Source organism: Furipterus horrens, unplaced genomic scaffold (assembly GCF_987537825.1).
Source record: "Furipterus horrens unplaced genomic scaffold, mFurHor1.1.pri manual_scaffold_12, whole genome shotgun sequence".
NCBI lineage: Eukaryota > Metazoa > Chordata > Mammalia > Chiroptera > Furipteridae > Furipterus > Furipterus horrens.
This window is the reverse complement of record NW_028327182.1, coordinates 34,554,321-34,571,535: the sequence shown is the minus strand read 5'-3', so window position 1 is coordinate 34,571,535 and position 17,215 is coordinate 34,554,321. Positions and strand designations below refer to the sequence as shown.

Here is a 17,215-nt window from a genome sequence, read left to right as displayed (position 1 = left end):
ATCCCACTTTTCTCTCTCTTTAGTCTGCTTGCAAAAATTAAATACAAAGAAATATTTAAATAGTTAAAGGTAAAAACTATAGTGGCAATCTTAAATAATTGTCAATATATACCATCATATATGCAGGTTCCTAAACTGAATGACAATATTTTGATGTCCCATTTCATCAGTCTGAGAAAGCATAGGTTTATGATGTAATTTTGTTATTAATCAAATTCCTTCACTTGGATTTGCAGATCAGAGAAAACTAATGTTTGGATTTAGGTCAGAGGTTAAGAAAATTAGCTTAGTTCACTCTGGGTTTGGGTTCATGGTTTAGTTCAGGTTCTTGATAATGAGCACATCAAAACAAAAAATTTAAATAATGCAAGCAGGGCTGACATTTTACAAGTAAGTGTGCAGGCAAATATGTGTTTTTTTTAAAAAAACCCCAAACAAACTCACTTTACAGAGCGAGCTAAGGTTAAATCCGAAGGTTTGAGCATTCCGGGAGCCGGCATTCATGTAGTTTCCCATTAGCAATACAAGTTCCAGTAACTTGCTAAAGCTTTTGCTCTTCTTTATCTGTTCGCAGGCGGTGCTGACAGCCATGATGTCAGGTCTGATGTTATTCACCTGCTCTTCAAACTGAAGCTTAAAGAGAATAGCACTGAGCCGTGGCCGCAGTCTCTTCACATTGCTCATCTGATTGAAAAGAAAATAGCAGATTTCCTTTAAAATGCATGATATACTTCAGTACTGTAAGCCTGCAAGTAATCTGAGATGATTTATTGGTATGACAGTACTGAAGAAGCAATATGTCCCCTAAAACTGATAGCAGGAGGAGAGAAAAACCCTGGTTGTTTCTGCGGAGAATCCAGAGCCATCCCTCAAAAAAAAAAAAGAAAAGGAAAAATTAACAATTTAGATGCATAATGAAATGAAAGCTTTAATTAAATGATAAAGTTTAATTAAGTAATAAAGTACTGTACATATTTTTTACAACTAAATTTTATAAAGAAGATACAAATTACAAAGCATTCATATAATTAATTTTGTTCAAAACTGAAACCTGCTGGATCATGTTTAAAACATTCAGAAAGGTATAAAAGAGGATTTGTTTTCTTCAAATAGCAATTGCTGTTCTTAGAAGTACTGCTGACTAACAATACATATTGGATAGAAGGAGAGTAAATAGGTCCCAATTTGTACTAAAGTGGCTTTCTTCATCAACGCAGGAAGCAGAATGACTCTTGCCACATACTACATTAGCAGAGTTAGAGGAGGAAGCATGTGTAACAGGAGTACATGCAAAGCCACAGGGCTGTTTGGGACTCGGGGTTTCCCTGTTGGGAAGGTAGGGGGTTGAAAGTGTCAAAAATATACACAAAGGGCTAGAGGGTCAGCACATTCTTGCCTTAAACTTACTCCCCATGTTCTAACAACAAATGTAAAGAAAAGAGCCACTTACCTGAAGGCTGGAGATAGAGGACATTTACACTATATATGAATTTCTTGACCAAATGTATTCAGAATTTGAGAGTTAAAACAAACTAGTAGGACAGTAATAGTATAACTCAGGAACTTCAACAACAATTATAAACATCAAATGCAGTTTCAGGCAAGGTTAGAAAAAAAACAACAGTACATGACAGGGTTAAAATGGGAACTAGTTCTGTCAGTCACAGACCCAAAGAGAAAGGCTAAAAAGCAGTGGCTCATGAGATGTATAGTATGTCTGTTAAGGACATATAAAGCTGTCTGCTAATAATATAAGTGATGGTTGTTTAAAATAATATATGTCATACAGAAGCCTAAACTTATTGGATCCAATAGGATAATAGACATTATTTTAACAATGTAACAATATAATAACACAACACGTTCATCTGAAAAGAACTGAGCAATAAAGAGTTCTCAGTAGATACCTCTGAAAATATATCTCCAGATGGACCAAAATCTTACAATGACTGAAAAGTTTCTTAGCAATAATATAAATATCTAATTCATATCAGTACTCTCCCCAGGTACTTGATATGTGAAATGTTTATGTGTATACAGACAAGCTTCTAAGAGCTCAACAAACAGTTAATAAGAAGTCCCCTCTACAAAGTACTTAAAGGATTATCTTAAAATTCGTTGACTTCAAGGAATGTCTTCAATTTCTCGTCTAGAGAAAATAATTTTTTTTTCTCCTAGAAGAGAGTAAAAAGCTATAAGCTCAAAAAATACATTTCTTACAGTAAAAATAAACAAAACTAATAATTGTTTCATAGAATAAATTAAGTAATATAAAATTTTTTAAAAAGGAGAGGCTCTATCAGAATGTTTGGCTACTAAACACCTAGTACACAAAGTAGACTTAAGTGGTGATTACTTCTCATAAAGTCATTTCATGTGTCTTAAATTGCTCCCAAATGGACTCACTTTCCTAAAATTTTTATACTTACTTAAACACTGCAAATGGTATACGAGGTCTGTCCAGAAAGTATCCAGCCATGTACCATGAAAAAGACCCATCTATTAAAGAATATACAGGAAACACTGTACATAGGACAATGATGCCTCAGTCCCCTTTAGAGTAGGCACCCATGATTCATCTCCAGTTATGACCTTCCTGAGGAAATTGGTTCATTAGCAACTGCAGCATGATGTTCCTTCTGCTCTGCTAGCAGAAGCCACAGAACAAATTTTGCAACAACACGTTTCATGCCCAGATCCTGTGTCAAAATCTCAGACACAGTAAGTTTCGGAATTCCCAGATGAGCTTCTAGTTCTCACACTGTCAGTCACTGATCTTTGTTGATTGCAGCCTATACATGTTCAACATTCTCAGGTGTTCTGCTTGTTGCAGGTCTTCCAGAACATGGATGACTTTCAAGAGATTCTCAACCATCTTTGAAGCGTTTGCACCACACTTTTATTTGCACTGCTCTCCTTGCATTATCCCTGAAAGCCTTAATCATCCAAGTAGTTTCGGTGGAGGAATGTTCAAGCTTCAAACAAAAATTTGATGCACATTCATGGCTCTACTTGCTCAGTCATTTTGAATGCGATGGCCACACAGTACACATGCTCACTCAATGGCATTTACTGATCCCACTGACCAGTACAGTGAAGTCATCATTGTTCACACGTGCGCATTCCAGTCCACTCTCCTTGGCTGCCAGGTTACATCGATGTCACGCAAACCGTTCTTGTTATATTAACAATGGCTGGACTTTTCCCAGAGAGATCTCGTATATTCTTATTATAATGGAACAATTCTATATACTACTTTATTACATTTAATATAACCTCTAGAATAATAAGATGTATAAAAGAACACTCACACGAGTACATAAACTATGGCCTTCCAGAGGTTTACATTGAGCCCCTGGAATCTGTTTTCAGTCTGTTCATGATTATGGCATTTAGCAACTTGCAATAAACATAAGAAGGAATTCTCCAGTAGTCCATGAAAACCATTAGTATTACAAAATACATTCATTTTAACATATTGCATATCAGTATACTACTTGTGCACAAAGAGAAAAAAAAAGACTGCTTAAATGGCTATATGATACCACCCCAAAATATGTTAAAGCTCTCCTGCTGACAAGCTAACCATATGCAGCCAGTATAAAGTAATTAATTTTCCTAGAAAAAAATATAACCTAGATTTGTATGAATAATGAGTCTACCTGGCACTAGGGACAGGTAGCTTGAAAAGATAAAGTAAGTCTGTGATGTAATGCAGAAAAAAGTGCTATGTGTTCATGAAAAACCCTGATAAAGCAAAGTCAGGAAAGGTAATCAAACAACAGGTCTTTGACCACAGTTTTGTAAATTAGTTGTCCTTTTCATATAGCTTTCTTTTAAATTTAGAAGAGTTAGTATTTTGACTGATATGAGATAAATGTATTTTAGTGAATGAAATTATTTAGCTGGAAAGGAAAATGAGAGATCACATGGATGTAGTTATTGTCTTTAGTCCACTATTTAGCCTACTCTGACTCCCACAGGCCAAATGGTTGCCCTTTTAATTAAAAAGAAAGAAAGAAAAAAAAAAATTAACAGAAGCTAATGTTCTAAGATCTAAATCTTGGGACCTATGATAATAACAGCAGGGTTCTTTTTCGTACTAATCAAATCAAAGTTTGTTTCTTCAGATGGAGTCAAAGAAAATAGATTAAAAAAATGGGAAAATATATATTTTTAAATCCTGAAAATGTTTTCTTATCACTTCACATAGTCTACCAACACTGGGGATCTGCACTTTGCTTGCTAAGGAACCTAGAACTCTGGTTCGGCTGACAAAGACTAAGGTGAATGCAAAAATGAAGCTATGGTGCACAAATAATACCCTCTATGGTAACAGAAAGTCACACACAAAAAGGAAAGGTTATCATAAAAGTAACTAAGATAGTTAATAACTAGAATGTTAGAGGAAATTATAATTTCATTTTTCCTTTAAATCGGTTATAGAACCTTAGCAATGTAAACACAAAGCACCAAAATCTGACAAAAATAAGTTATAATCTTAAGATAACTTTAAAGGTATAAAAATGTAAAAAATGTTTGATTTTGCTACTCTTTCTTGAAGGCAGGGGGCAGTACTCTTGCATTCTCCCACCACCACCATAGAGGACTCATCCAGAATGGAATAACCTTAAGAACAGTGACTAGGGAAAATTAAACCACAAGCAAAATTCAGAACCCTAGGGTAATTTTTATTTCAAAATTTTGTTTGTTGGCAACATGTGCAGTTGGAGCAGGGGCAAAATAAGATGAAAAGATCTTTAGAGAATCAATGAAACAACAAGTACTGACTGGGAGCCTACTCAGTGTTATGAGAGGCACAGAGGTCAGAGTTACTGCCCTTATAGAACATTTCATCTCATTCTTTCTGTGTGTTTTAAAGGGTAAAAAGTAGAAAAAGTCCCCAGGGAGATGTAATATCTCAAGGTCTCATTATGCTTTTCACATATAATTTTAATTTTATTCTTTCTTCTATGAAGAAAAAAAATGGAACCAATTCAGCAATTATGCAGTTTCTTTTGTAAGGAAGAAATTTTCAGAAACCAATTTATTCCAAACTTGTTGGGATGTTTAGTACCTGCTCCATCTCTTCCTTACTCCCCCCTAAAGTCATTATTAAACTATTTAACCACTCATTTAACTTTCAACCACTACAAGTAACCTGCTGATTAAAAAGCTAGTTGCTTCATTCTTAATTGACTGACTAAACTTTTACTTCATACGCTTTGTAAATACATCATTATAGGGAATAATGAAGTAGTGTTTCAGGAAGGTTAAATAACTGCTCCAAGGTCATATTCTGCCAATCAAGTGTACAATTCCACTTGGAGCATCACAATGTAGAAATTAACAACCATAGCTTAAAAGCCATCTGATACTCAAACTACTTCTGCTCTGCTTTCTGATAAGAATGGACTTCTATTTCCCCACAGTAGTTATTAGATAAAACACTATGAAGATGACCCTGCTGTGTGCTCTGCCTACTACTACTTCAGATTTCTTTCCTTTCTCTTTGGTATATCCAACTACCTCCTGTTCTGTTGAGCTTTTAATATTTTTTCCAGATCCACACTGTACTCTCCACTCATATTTCCATATTAGCTAACTCATCCACTCCTGGTGGGAGAGGTGTGGTAAGCAAGGAGAAGGTGAAAAGACAAATGCATCTTTGTGAAAGACAGGACTGAAGAAAATGACAATGGGTTGAGGGAGGAAAGTGACATCTGAGAAAGAAATGGGATCTAACAATAGAATTAAGACACTTGGGAAAAAGTGTTGAACTTGATAATTAAACTAGGTGAAAATATCTAACCATTATCATTAGCTGGTCAATATTTTCATGATCTCCAGAATTCTAAGAAAAAAGCAACATTCATTTTACTTCAAGAGAGATCTCAACAACATAGCTATTCAAGTGCCTTATGCCCTGGGTAGCACTCAGAATATAAAAAATGTTTTTAAAAGAAATGTGTCCTTATGCTATTAAAACTCCTAAGCTAAAATTATTTTTAAAAACCACACCACCATAAAGTACATATGGTATGTTTTTTTAAGTGTTCATAGGAGCAAGGTAAAGCCAAGAATAGTACAGAAAAAAAAAAAAAATCAAGACAAAAATGTATATTTCTCCAGCCAGCCAACAAATGGACGATTGGCTATAGATACCATATATTCCTTTGTTTTTGTTTATAAATGCTTATCAATCCTGGACCAATAAAGATTTCACAGGAGGTCTGGATGAGTTCTATAGATACTCAGGTGGTAAAGTTAGAAAGCAAGAGACTTATTTAATTTGGCAATCTTAGCAAGCACTCTCAACACATAAGTTTCATATCTGATGAATTAAAAAGCTGGCATAAAACTCAGAACTATTCTGGTGTCTTAAATTCATTCATGTCTGCTTCCAGACAGTCCCCGCCCTCCCACAGAAAACCAATGTTTTTATTTCTATCATTATAACTTAGTTTTGCCTGTTCTTAAAATTTGTATTAATGAAACCTACAGGAAACACTATTTTGAGTCTGGCTTCTTTCACTCAACAAAATTACTTTGAGATTCATACACACCTAGTGTGATTGCGTACTTTGTTCCTTTTTATTAGTAAGCAATAATATTTCATTGCAAGAACACACCAAAATTTGTTTAGCCACTTTCCTGTTTAGAGTTTTTTGGGATGTTTCCTTTTTTCATTCTGAGGCTATGTAGTAGATTGGGTTGTAAAGGGACTAGAAAAATGATATTTTAATTCCTAAACTCAGGTACATGTTAATGTGAACTTACTTGAAATCAGTGTCTTTGCAGATGCACTGAAGTTAAAGATCTCCATATGAGATCATGCTAGATTTAGGGTGAGCCCTAAATCCAGTAAGTGATGTCACTTGAATCGAAATAGTGGAGAGAGAAACAAACAGAGGGCAGTGATGTGAAAGAGGAGGTAGACACTGAAGTAATGTTACAAGGTAAGAAATGACAAGAACTGAAACCAGTAACTAGAAGCCAGGAAAGAGGCAAGAACAGATTCTTCCTCAGGAGACTCCAGAAGGAATCAACCCTGCCAAAACATTGATTTTAGAGTTTTGGGCCTCCAGAAATGTAAGAAAATAAATTTCTGTTGTTTTAAGCCACCAGGGTTGTAGATATTTGCTATAGCCACATGTGAAAACTAATATAAGATATTATGGATAGTCTTATATGAGTCTTTTCATTCTTTTAAATATCTAAAAAGACATAGTGGAAATGTATACCTAATTTTATAAGAAATGGTGAATTTTACTACTTTGTACTCTCTTTACTAATGTTATGGTTTATTTCAGAAGCTTTATATTTTATCTTTGTATGTTTAGGTCTACACTCCATCCCTCATTAATTATTCTGTGTGACACAGGAGTTGAGATTCATTGTAGGCCATAGGATATCCAAGTTTTGCAGCATCATTTGATACAAAGAAGTTCCTTTTCCTATTCACTAGCCTTGAAGTCTTTGTTGCAAATCATTTGCTGGTATCTTAGTGGGTTTATTTCTAAACTTTTCAGAAAATGTTTATTTGTATGTATATCTTTAAGCCAAATCTTATTGCCTTGATATCAAGGCAATCTAAGTCCTCCAAATTTGTTCTTTTCCAAATTGATTTTGTCTATTCTAGGTTCTCCGTATGCCACGTGAATTTTTGTAACTTTTGTCAATTGCTGTAATAAAACTCACTGGGGATTTTGATTGAGAATGTGTATCATATGTCTATTAGGAATCTATAGATCATTTGAGGGGAAAATAAAATTTTAGCAATATTGAGTCTTCAAGTCTATGAGCATAATAAATACCTCATTTACAACTTTAATTTCTCTCAGCAATATCTTGTAGTTTTCAGTGTAGAAAATAGCATGTTTGGTGAAATGTATCTCTAAGTATTTTAATCTTTTTGATGCTATTGTAAACAGTACTATTCTTTCTTTTGTTTTCCAGTATATATCATTATTATAGAGAAAAACAGAATTCATTCTGGTATACTGACTATCCTGTGACATTGTTAAATTCACTACTTTTTAAAAAGTTATTGTAAATCCTTAAGCATTCACATACACAATCAGGTTATTTAAAAAATGGTTCACGTTTCCTTTTCTTATTACACAGGTTAGAACATGTATCATAATGCTGAAAAGAAGAGGAGAGAATAGATGATCCTTTCCTGGTTTCCAATCATAAAAAGCAAAGCGTTTGATATTTTACCATTCACTATGAGGATAGCTCCAGATTTTCCATAGATGTCCTTTATTAGGTTGAAGAAGTTGTCTTCAAAATCTAGTTGCTAAGAGATTTTATTTATTTGTCGAAAGTAAAATTTCATCAAGTGCTTTTTATTTTACATATATTTAGATATGATTTGTCTCTCTTTTTCTGGTAACATGGTTAACTACATATTTTAAGGTGAACCAAGCTTGCACAACTTGGTCATGATAAACTCTCCTTTTAATGAGTTGCAATATTTGATATAAGAATATTTTCTTGACAATTTTTATATACATGATTATGTATAATTGGAGTCTCTAATTTTCTGTAGAGAATTTCCTTCTTAGAGTTCTGATATTGGTGATATAAGAACTGGTTTTCTTTTTCACTGTTTTTATTTTTGTTCAGTTCAAAATAACTTTTTTTGACCCAGAAGTAACTTAAAAGCATGTTACATAATTTTCAATCAAAAAGATATTCTATTATTGTACAATTCAATTGTTTTAGACAGAAAAACAGAAAACATACAGTGCGAAATTTCAACTTTTAAAAAATTACTGAGAGTTATTTTATGTTCCTGTATGGCCTACCTTGGCAAACATTCCATGGATATTTGAAAAGAAAGTATATTATGCAGCTATTGTGGGAAATGTTGTACAAACATCAATTCTGAGTCACTTGATAGGACTGTTTTGATCAAAATATTTAGTACTATTTTTAGTCAATTTCTCTAGAACTTATGTGTTTAAAGTCTCATTTTGATTGAAGTTACCTATTTTTCCATTTAATTCTGCCATTTCTGCTTCATGAATTTTGATGCTGTTATTAGAAGCATACATATTTATGATTATTCCTAGTAAGTCACTCCCTTTATCATTGTGTAATATCACTCTTTCCCATGATATGCTTTGCCTTGATATATTCATAGCTATGCTACTTTTCTTATTTTTTTACTGTTTTCCACTTGTCTGTTCTTTTTACCCTCTTTTACACCTTTCCTGATTTTGTGCTAATGAAGCAATTTTATTTTTTCTAACGACTACTGAACTATATCTTTTCATTAATTTTGTTTTTCTGAGTGCTCAAAGAGTAACAAAATGCACCTTTTTGTATTATTCTATTAAGAGTTACTACACCCTTCCAACATTTCACTCACATTTCACACCTTCTGATTAATTTCATGTGCGTAGTGTTACAACACAAACCCATTTGTTGTGCCCGCCCCATCACTTGTGCAGTTACTATCAGGTCTCTTACTTCTATGTACATTAAGAAATGCATCATACATTGTTTTTTGCTTGTTTGTTTTAATTATCAGTTTTCTTTTTGTGGATCTGAGTTTCTATATGGTATCATTTCCCTTTGGCTGGAATTGAGGACAACCTAAAGCATTTCTTGTAGGATAGGTCAGATGACCCCAAACTCTCAGAGAAAAATGTATTTTTCTCTGTTTTTGGAAGTGTTTCTGATAAAACATTTTGAGCTTATAGGATTTTTTCATTTCAACACTTTAAAATTCACCCTTCTGTTGACTTCTGCTTTCCATGATTTCTACAAAGACAGCAAAAGCTCTCATCTTTGTTTTCCTATATGTAATGTTGTCTACTTCCCACTTGCCAGTTAGTTTTATGATTTTCTCTTTATCTTTGGCTATCAGGATGTGCCAAGGTGTCTCTCCCTTTATATTTGCGCTGCTTGGGTATGCTGAGCTTTTTGAATGATAAGTTTATGTTCTTCATACAATTTGGAATTTCTTAGCCATTATTTTGTCAAATATTTTGTCAGTCACAATCTCACTCTCTTATCCTTTCAGGATTCCAATTACAGGTGTCCTGGACAGACTGGTATTTACCCAACAGTGCCCAAGATTCTGTTCATTTTTAATATAATCTTTTCTTCCTATATTTTTATGAAAAAAAATTTCTATAGATCTGCCTTCAAAGTCACTGATTTTTCTGTTATATGCAATATATTTTAAACTCTTATATTAAATACTTCAATTCAGTTACTGAAATTTTTAGTTTGAGAACTCCCATATGGTAAGCTTTTATAGTTTCCATTTCCCTGCAAATATTCCTTAATTAAGACCATGCTTTCCTCTATTTCCTTGAAGATAATTTTCTTTAGTTCTTTGAATATAGTCATAATATGCACATTAAAGTCTCTGCATGTGAAATCCAAAATCTGCACCATTTTGAATCTGGTTTGAATTTTTCTTAGACAACACATCCCATTTTATTTATTTATTTTTTTACTTTTGAATTAAACAGTATAATGTAACAACTGTTGAAGTGTAATATTCCTTTAGAAGAACATTCACTCGTTGTTTTAGCAGGCAAATCAACCACTGGGTGATTACCTTAAATTGTACCGGCTTGAGTTTCCCCTTAGTTAATGTAGCTCCATGGAAAGTAAGTGTTGCTGCCCCAGCTCCTCCAACGTGGCAGAACTCAATTACCAAATTTTTCTCCCAGAGGAGTCTGCAGGACTTGGCTATAGTTTTTGTCAGGATGGGTCTAAAGTAGCAACTCTTTTAGGGTATGGTCCTCATTCCTACAGTACACACAACCTTTCCAGTTGCTTTAGTAAATGCTCAGTTAATGAGGTGCTAAGATTTTTCTGTTCTGGCAGGGTTAGAAATCCAATGCCTCCCAGTAATGCTGGATCTCTAGTTAGTATCTCTGTTCCACTCTAGCTTGTGGCAGGTGCTAAATGACAAATCTTGCTCAGCATACAAACACCCCAGCCTGCAGATGCAACCGAGATCCCCACATGGACTGCTGGTGTCCCTCCCTGCACAATCTCTTCTGCTATCATAATTCCCTGCCCTGCAAATCCCGGCTGTTTCAGCTGCCAAAAATTGTGATCCCTGCCTTCTCTGCTGGAACTCCAGCTCTCCGTGCTTAACTGAAAACATTCACCAGGCCAAAAGTGGGGCATTCAAGAAGTTTATGAGTTTATGAGGTTTGCAGTTCTTTCCTTCTGTTTTAAAACAGAAGCTTTCCATATTTTGTCAAGTTAGTGGTTTACAAAGCTTTTACTAAATGTATTCCTTATTTCTTAAGTGGGTATAAAAATTTCTTGAAACTAGTATAATTTCAGTTTTAAGAATATAAAAACCCCTGGCTGCTGTGGCTCAGTGGATTGAGCATCAGCCTGCAAGCCAAGTGTTGCTGGTTCGATTCCCAGTCAGGGCACATGACTAGGTTGCACTTCAGGTCCCCAGCTGGGGGCGCGAGTGAGAGGCAACCACACAGTGAGGTTTCTCTCCCTCTCTTTCTCCTTTCCCCTCTCTCTAAACATAAACAAATTAATTAATTAATTAAAAAAAAGAATATAAAAACCACCCTTTACCCAGATTAACTAATTATTTCCATTTAGCCCCATTTGCTTTATCAAGTCTCTCTTCTTTCAACATAATAAAGATATTATATATTCACTATAAAGGAAAACATACAAGTATATACATATTTGGTGCCCCTGGCTGGTTTGGCTCAGTGGATTGAGCGTCGGCCTGCGAGCTAAGTGTCGCTGGTTCGATCTTCCAGTCAGGGCACATCAGAGAAGGAAAACTCTGACTCCAAAAAACCTCCACTGCCTTGCGGCATACCTCTTCAGGGGAAAGGCTAAGGGAGTAAACCCCGACAGAAAATCCGGAGCCGGAGTCCCTAAGGCGGTTTGACGTTGTAGTCAACACCGGCAACTCCTGCGGCGCACCTGAAGCCAAGCTGTATTGACTCCGTCTTTCCCTTGGACCCTTCAGCTGCGAAGAGAGGGGGGGTCTGCTGCATGGGCAACAGCAGACCCTCCATATCACCCTGCCCAGGCTCTGTAGCTTCAGCTTCACTGGAGAGGACACTCCAGCGTCATCGCAAGATGTCGATTCAACACGGGAGGAGACAGATACCGTGTCACTCCCGAGTCGGACTGCACAGCCATTCTCGGCGGTGCAGATAGACTCTTAAGAAGCTACACCATCGTCTCTCGAGATGGACGGCTGCCGACGATATACATATTTGGTTAAAGTGATATCTGCCAGTTACTCCAATGTAAAGTAACTATATTTTTCCTTTATAATAAATAATTTATAGGGAGATTCTTTGAGACTGTAAATAGTGTGTATATAATCTATGTTCATCAAATATTCATTTTGTGTGGGAACAGCCAATTGAGTAGAGTACTCATTAGAGCATTTTACTCAACTTTATTAAAAAGGCACTTTACAGACCCTTTACAGATGTCTTCAAGAATGAAGTATAAAAAAACCAGTCTACATACAACAATTACAGCTTAAGCCGCTGTGGGATAAAATTGTCTAATACTACAGTAACTCAGTTCCACAAGTCCAGTCCCCCTTTTCCATTATGTTTCCAAAACAGTCTTAGAAGAGAATATGTATTTAATGAAAGTGCTTCCCGGGCACTAGATGATACTCGGATCTTAAAAGCAACGTTAAAACAGTGCTGTTTGCAAAGTGAAGAATCATGAGACCTTTTTGCTTATAAGTACAAAATGCTTTAGGCCCTATTTCAAATGAATGATGCATGGCTAGTAATTAGTATGTGACTATAATGATGGTTTGTTTTGTTTTTGCAAATGAGACAAATTAAGCAAATCATACCATAAAATTTCAATACTACATAGACAGTCTGACTAAAGCAGCATCATGTTTCCATACCAAAATAATCAACACCCCCCTCCCCACACCCCCCTCCCCACACCCACCGCATTCCTATTAGAGACTAAAATATCACAGTTTTTATGTGTTGATATAGAAGATTTAAAATCCTGATGAAGAAACAGTAGAAATTAACCTAATTCCCCAAAATTTAATTTCAACAATTCAAGTTCCCACATAGACATTCTAAGTAATTTGTACCTTATAACTCAGGTAATTTTTCAATATTAAAAATAAATTGCTCTAATAACGAAGCATACAGAAGCTACTGCTAAAAGCAATTTCAAGCAAAGTAGGCACCCACAGCCAACAAACACAAAAGTGACTGCCACTATGAGAAGTGACATAAAGGACATAAGTGTCCTAAAGGACACAAAACTATGGTACCCACCTCAACTACACTACTGACTGGTTGAGTAAGTTATCTCATCTATGAAATGATAATGCCTATTTCTGGAATTACGTGAAAATCAGATATAATTATTCATACATTAATTTATGTATCAAATACTTATTGAACACTTATTATGTGCCAAACATTGTTTCAGACCATGAAAATTCATGTTGAAAAGATGACAAGGACCTGCTCCAAGTGGAGTATACTATAAAGCATACAGACAGAGAATGGGAAAGAGACAGAGAAACAGTAAAACAAATGAGATCATTTTAGATAAGGGCAAGTGCTATGGATAAGTAGGATAATGTAGATAGAGAGTGATGGGGACATCATCATGATGAGAGCTTCCATGAGGAAGTGGCATTTGGGCTGAAGCAAAGGAAGTAGCCAGACTAACGGCATATCTGAGGGGGGAACAGAAAATGAATATGGCTGAACACAGTGGACAAGGAACAGAGTGGGAAAATATGAGGTTGAAGAAATAGAAACTATATCATCTCACAAATTATAATTCAACTGAAAACCATTACAAGATTCTAAGGAAAATTCCCCATCTGGCTAAAGATGCCATTACAGGGACTGGACTTATGCCCCTCTGCCTGAAAAATGTTTTCAGACTTTGGACCCACCAGTGTGGGACAGGGGTGCCTGAGAGGACAGCAAACAAGCTGAGCCCTATGAGTGCCCCAGCTTGCTCTGTTTGGAACTTCCAAACTGCTGCACAGAGAGAAGGAAGCCTGATAGACCCAGGAAGTCTCCATGAGTTGAGGAGAGGGAGGTGGGAGTCTGGAAATGCTAAAGCAAGTAGAGTTCTTAGGACACAGTACCAGAGAAGAAGTTGCACAGACAGAAAGTTCTGAAAATCTTAAGAGGTCCCTCCTTGAGTGTTTAGCTGTAGTAGTAATTACATATGCGTGCAAAAAAACTACTGGAGGCCAGGGAACACATCAGGCAAAAGGAGTAGGGGTAACATCAGTCAGAGGGAAAAAAACTCAAGTCTCTTCACCCTGAGTTCCACTCAGAAGGGTATTGCTTCAGTAGTGGGGAAAAATAAGCTCTAGATTCAAAGCTACTCTGATTCCAGGTAACAATTTTTTAAAAAGGCCACAGAAGTATCAAACTGTTTCCAACTAATTTAACTTCCTTCCAAAACAAAGCTCAAGAATATTTATGAAGAATACAAACATATCTAGAGTAAAAGGTAAAGTTTTTGGTTAGCACCCACAATTATGGGGCACCCAAGGAATCAAGAAAATAAAATCAATGAAGAGAATAGTTAATAAGCAGGTCCAGAAACACAAAGATGACAGAATTACTAGACTGGGAAATTAAAAATTATTATTACTCTATTTTTTATTTTGAAAAGGTTAAGAAAACATTGAGGATTTTAACTCATGCTTCATAAGAAACATGAAAAATATTTTTAAAATTCCATTTCTAGAGAATAAAACTATGCTATCCTAAGAAAAACTGTAGATTAGACACAACAAAAGAAAATATTAGTGAACTGAAATACATGCCAATAAAATTTTAAATAAATTAAAAAAAAGAGTGAAAACAAAACAAAAAGAACACTTGGGAGCTGAAGAACAACTTTAAGAGGCATAATATATGTGTAATAAAAATATATATGTGATTGAAGTCACTAAAATAGAGGATCAAGGTTAGAAATATTTGAAAAAAAATTTTGAAAAAAGTAAGCACTAAAATATGTTTCCTGAGAACTAAAACCCCATGGACTCAAGAAGCTCAATAAGACCCTCAGAAAAGAAACATGAAGAAAACTATGCCCAAAACACAAAATAATCAACTTGTACAAAACCAGTGATAGAAATTTTTTAAACAATCAGAGAAAAAAAGACACATGTACAGAGGAACAAAGTTGAGATTGATGGCAGATTTCTTGCCCAGAAAAATAAAAAGATGGTGTAGCAACATATACAAAATATTGAAATAATAATGATAATAATAATTAGTAATGTCTACCTGAAAGCTCATACAGACAAAAACTTTTTTCAAAATGAAGGTAAAAAATGACTTCCTCAGAAAAAATGAAAAAATTCATTAGCACTGTAGGAAATGTTTCAGGCAATTCTTCAGGTAGAAGACAAGATTTACACAAACAAGTGAAAAATACTAAAATAGTATTTATGTATGTAGATAAACTTTATTTTTAATTTTAATTTTTTTATTTTAGAGAGAGAAATATCGATTTGTTGTTCCGTTTACTTATGCATTCATTGGTTGCTACTTGTATGAGCTCTGACTGGAGACTGAACCCACAACCTTGATGTATCAGGATGATGCTCTAAACTAACTGACCAACCTGGGCCAGGTCAAGAGTTGTGAGATTTTTTTATTTTTTTAAGATTTTACTAGAGACCAGAGAGAGAAAGAAAGGAAGAGAGACATGGATCACTTGCTTCTTTCGGAGATATCCCTCCTGGGGCCCAGGGACCAAACCCACAACCCAGTCATGTGCCCTGACCAAGACTCAGACCAGTGAATTTTCCTTTTGCTTTGTGGGACGATGCCCAACCAGCCCAACCAAAGGTCAGGGCCTTGTAAGAATTCTTTTTTAAATTTCATTTATTTTTTAGAGAGAGGGGATGGAAGGGAGAAAGAGGGAGAGAGACATTGATCAGTTACCTCTTGCCCACCTCCAACTGGAGACCTGACCTGCAGCCCAGGTGTGTGCCCAGACTCTAAAGACATTTTTAATATTGTTTAAACTTCTCTACAAGATAACTGAGTTGAAAGTAAAAATAACATGTTAAGAGTTTTAAACATATGCTGTAGCAAAATGTATGATAATAGTGCAAAGCTCAAAAGGAGGAAAGTGGGAGTATATTATTATAAGGCTTTATAGCACATATAAAGAGTTATAATATTACTTTAAGGTAGTTCAAAATATATGCTATAAACCCTAAAGCAACCACTAGTAAAAAAAACAAACCAACAGAAAAAGAGAGTAATGGCCAATAAGCCAACCAAAAAATAAAACAAATGAAAATATTCCATTTAAAAAAAAAAACCCTTAAGAATAAATGAAATGAACAGAAAATCAACAACAAGATGGTAGATTCAAACCCCACCATATGAATAACCATATTAAAAAGAAAATGGACAAAACCCTCCAGTAAGAGGCAGAGATGATCAGATTGGATTAAAAATAAATAAATAAATAAAGCAAGACTCAACTAATATGCTGCCTGTAATAATGGTATGTCAAAAGAAAACGAACAAAAAAGATATACCATTCTATCATTAATCAAAACAAAACTGAAGTGGTTTTATTAATATAACACAAAATAAAATTTAAAACCATTAGTACATTTTAAGCTTGGGATTGATATAATCTCATTTATTTTTATAGTATGAGGTCACTAGCTATGATATGGAAAACGACAGTGCATTTGAACATGAAATATAGGGTCTGAAACACAACAGGCAATCAACAAACGGCAAATACAAAAATATATACAGTTATGATGGACTGGTTCAGCATTACCATCCCTAAAATTTTATCTTTTCCCAACAACAGTGTTCTAAAATGAATACCCACATTTTATTCTGTGTTAAAGTTGGCTTCCCATTGCTATTCATAAACATGTATGAAACAAAAGCATTCTGAGCATGGAAATCTCTGTCTGACTTTCAGAATTTCATTTAACAAAAAAGGGATTAAGAGAAATCATTAGAATACCATAAACATGATACTTACATTCAAGAGCCACTTTGGCTAAATCCTCTAAACTTGCAAGAGGTTAATTAATTACAAGTTCAAGATTGATCAGTGGACCAGGTAAGGATTAGTCAATTACAAAGTAAAAGGGAAAGTCGGAGCTGGAGGCAGGATGCAAACAACAAGAAAAAACAGAACACGGATCCTTAGATGTAATTCAGCCAGCTGACCC

General features: G+C 35.0%; 1 protein-coding gene across 1 annotated transcript in view; it reads right to left on the bottom strand.

Annotated features, from left to right (window-relative positions):
- DIAPH3 (diaphanous related formin 3) overlaps positions 1-17,215 on the bottom strand; it is a 474,633-nt gene that overhangs the window by 209,849 nt on the left and 247,569 nt on the right. Inside the window, exon 21 of the mRNA XM_090258348.1 lies at positions 445-684. Within this exon, the coding sequence (XP_090114474.1) occupies positions 445-684 (240 nt within the window). The remainder of the gene's footprint in view (positions 1-444; positions 685-17,215) is intronic.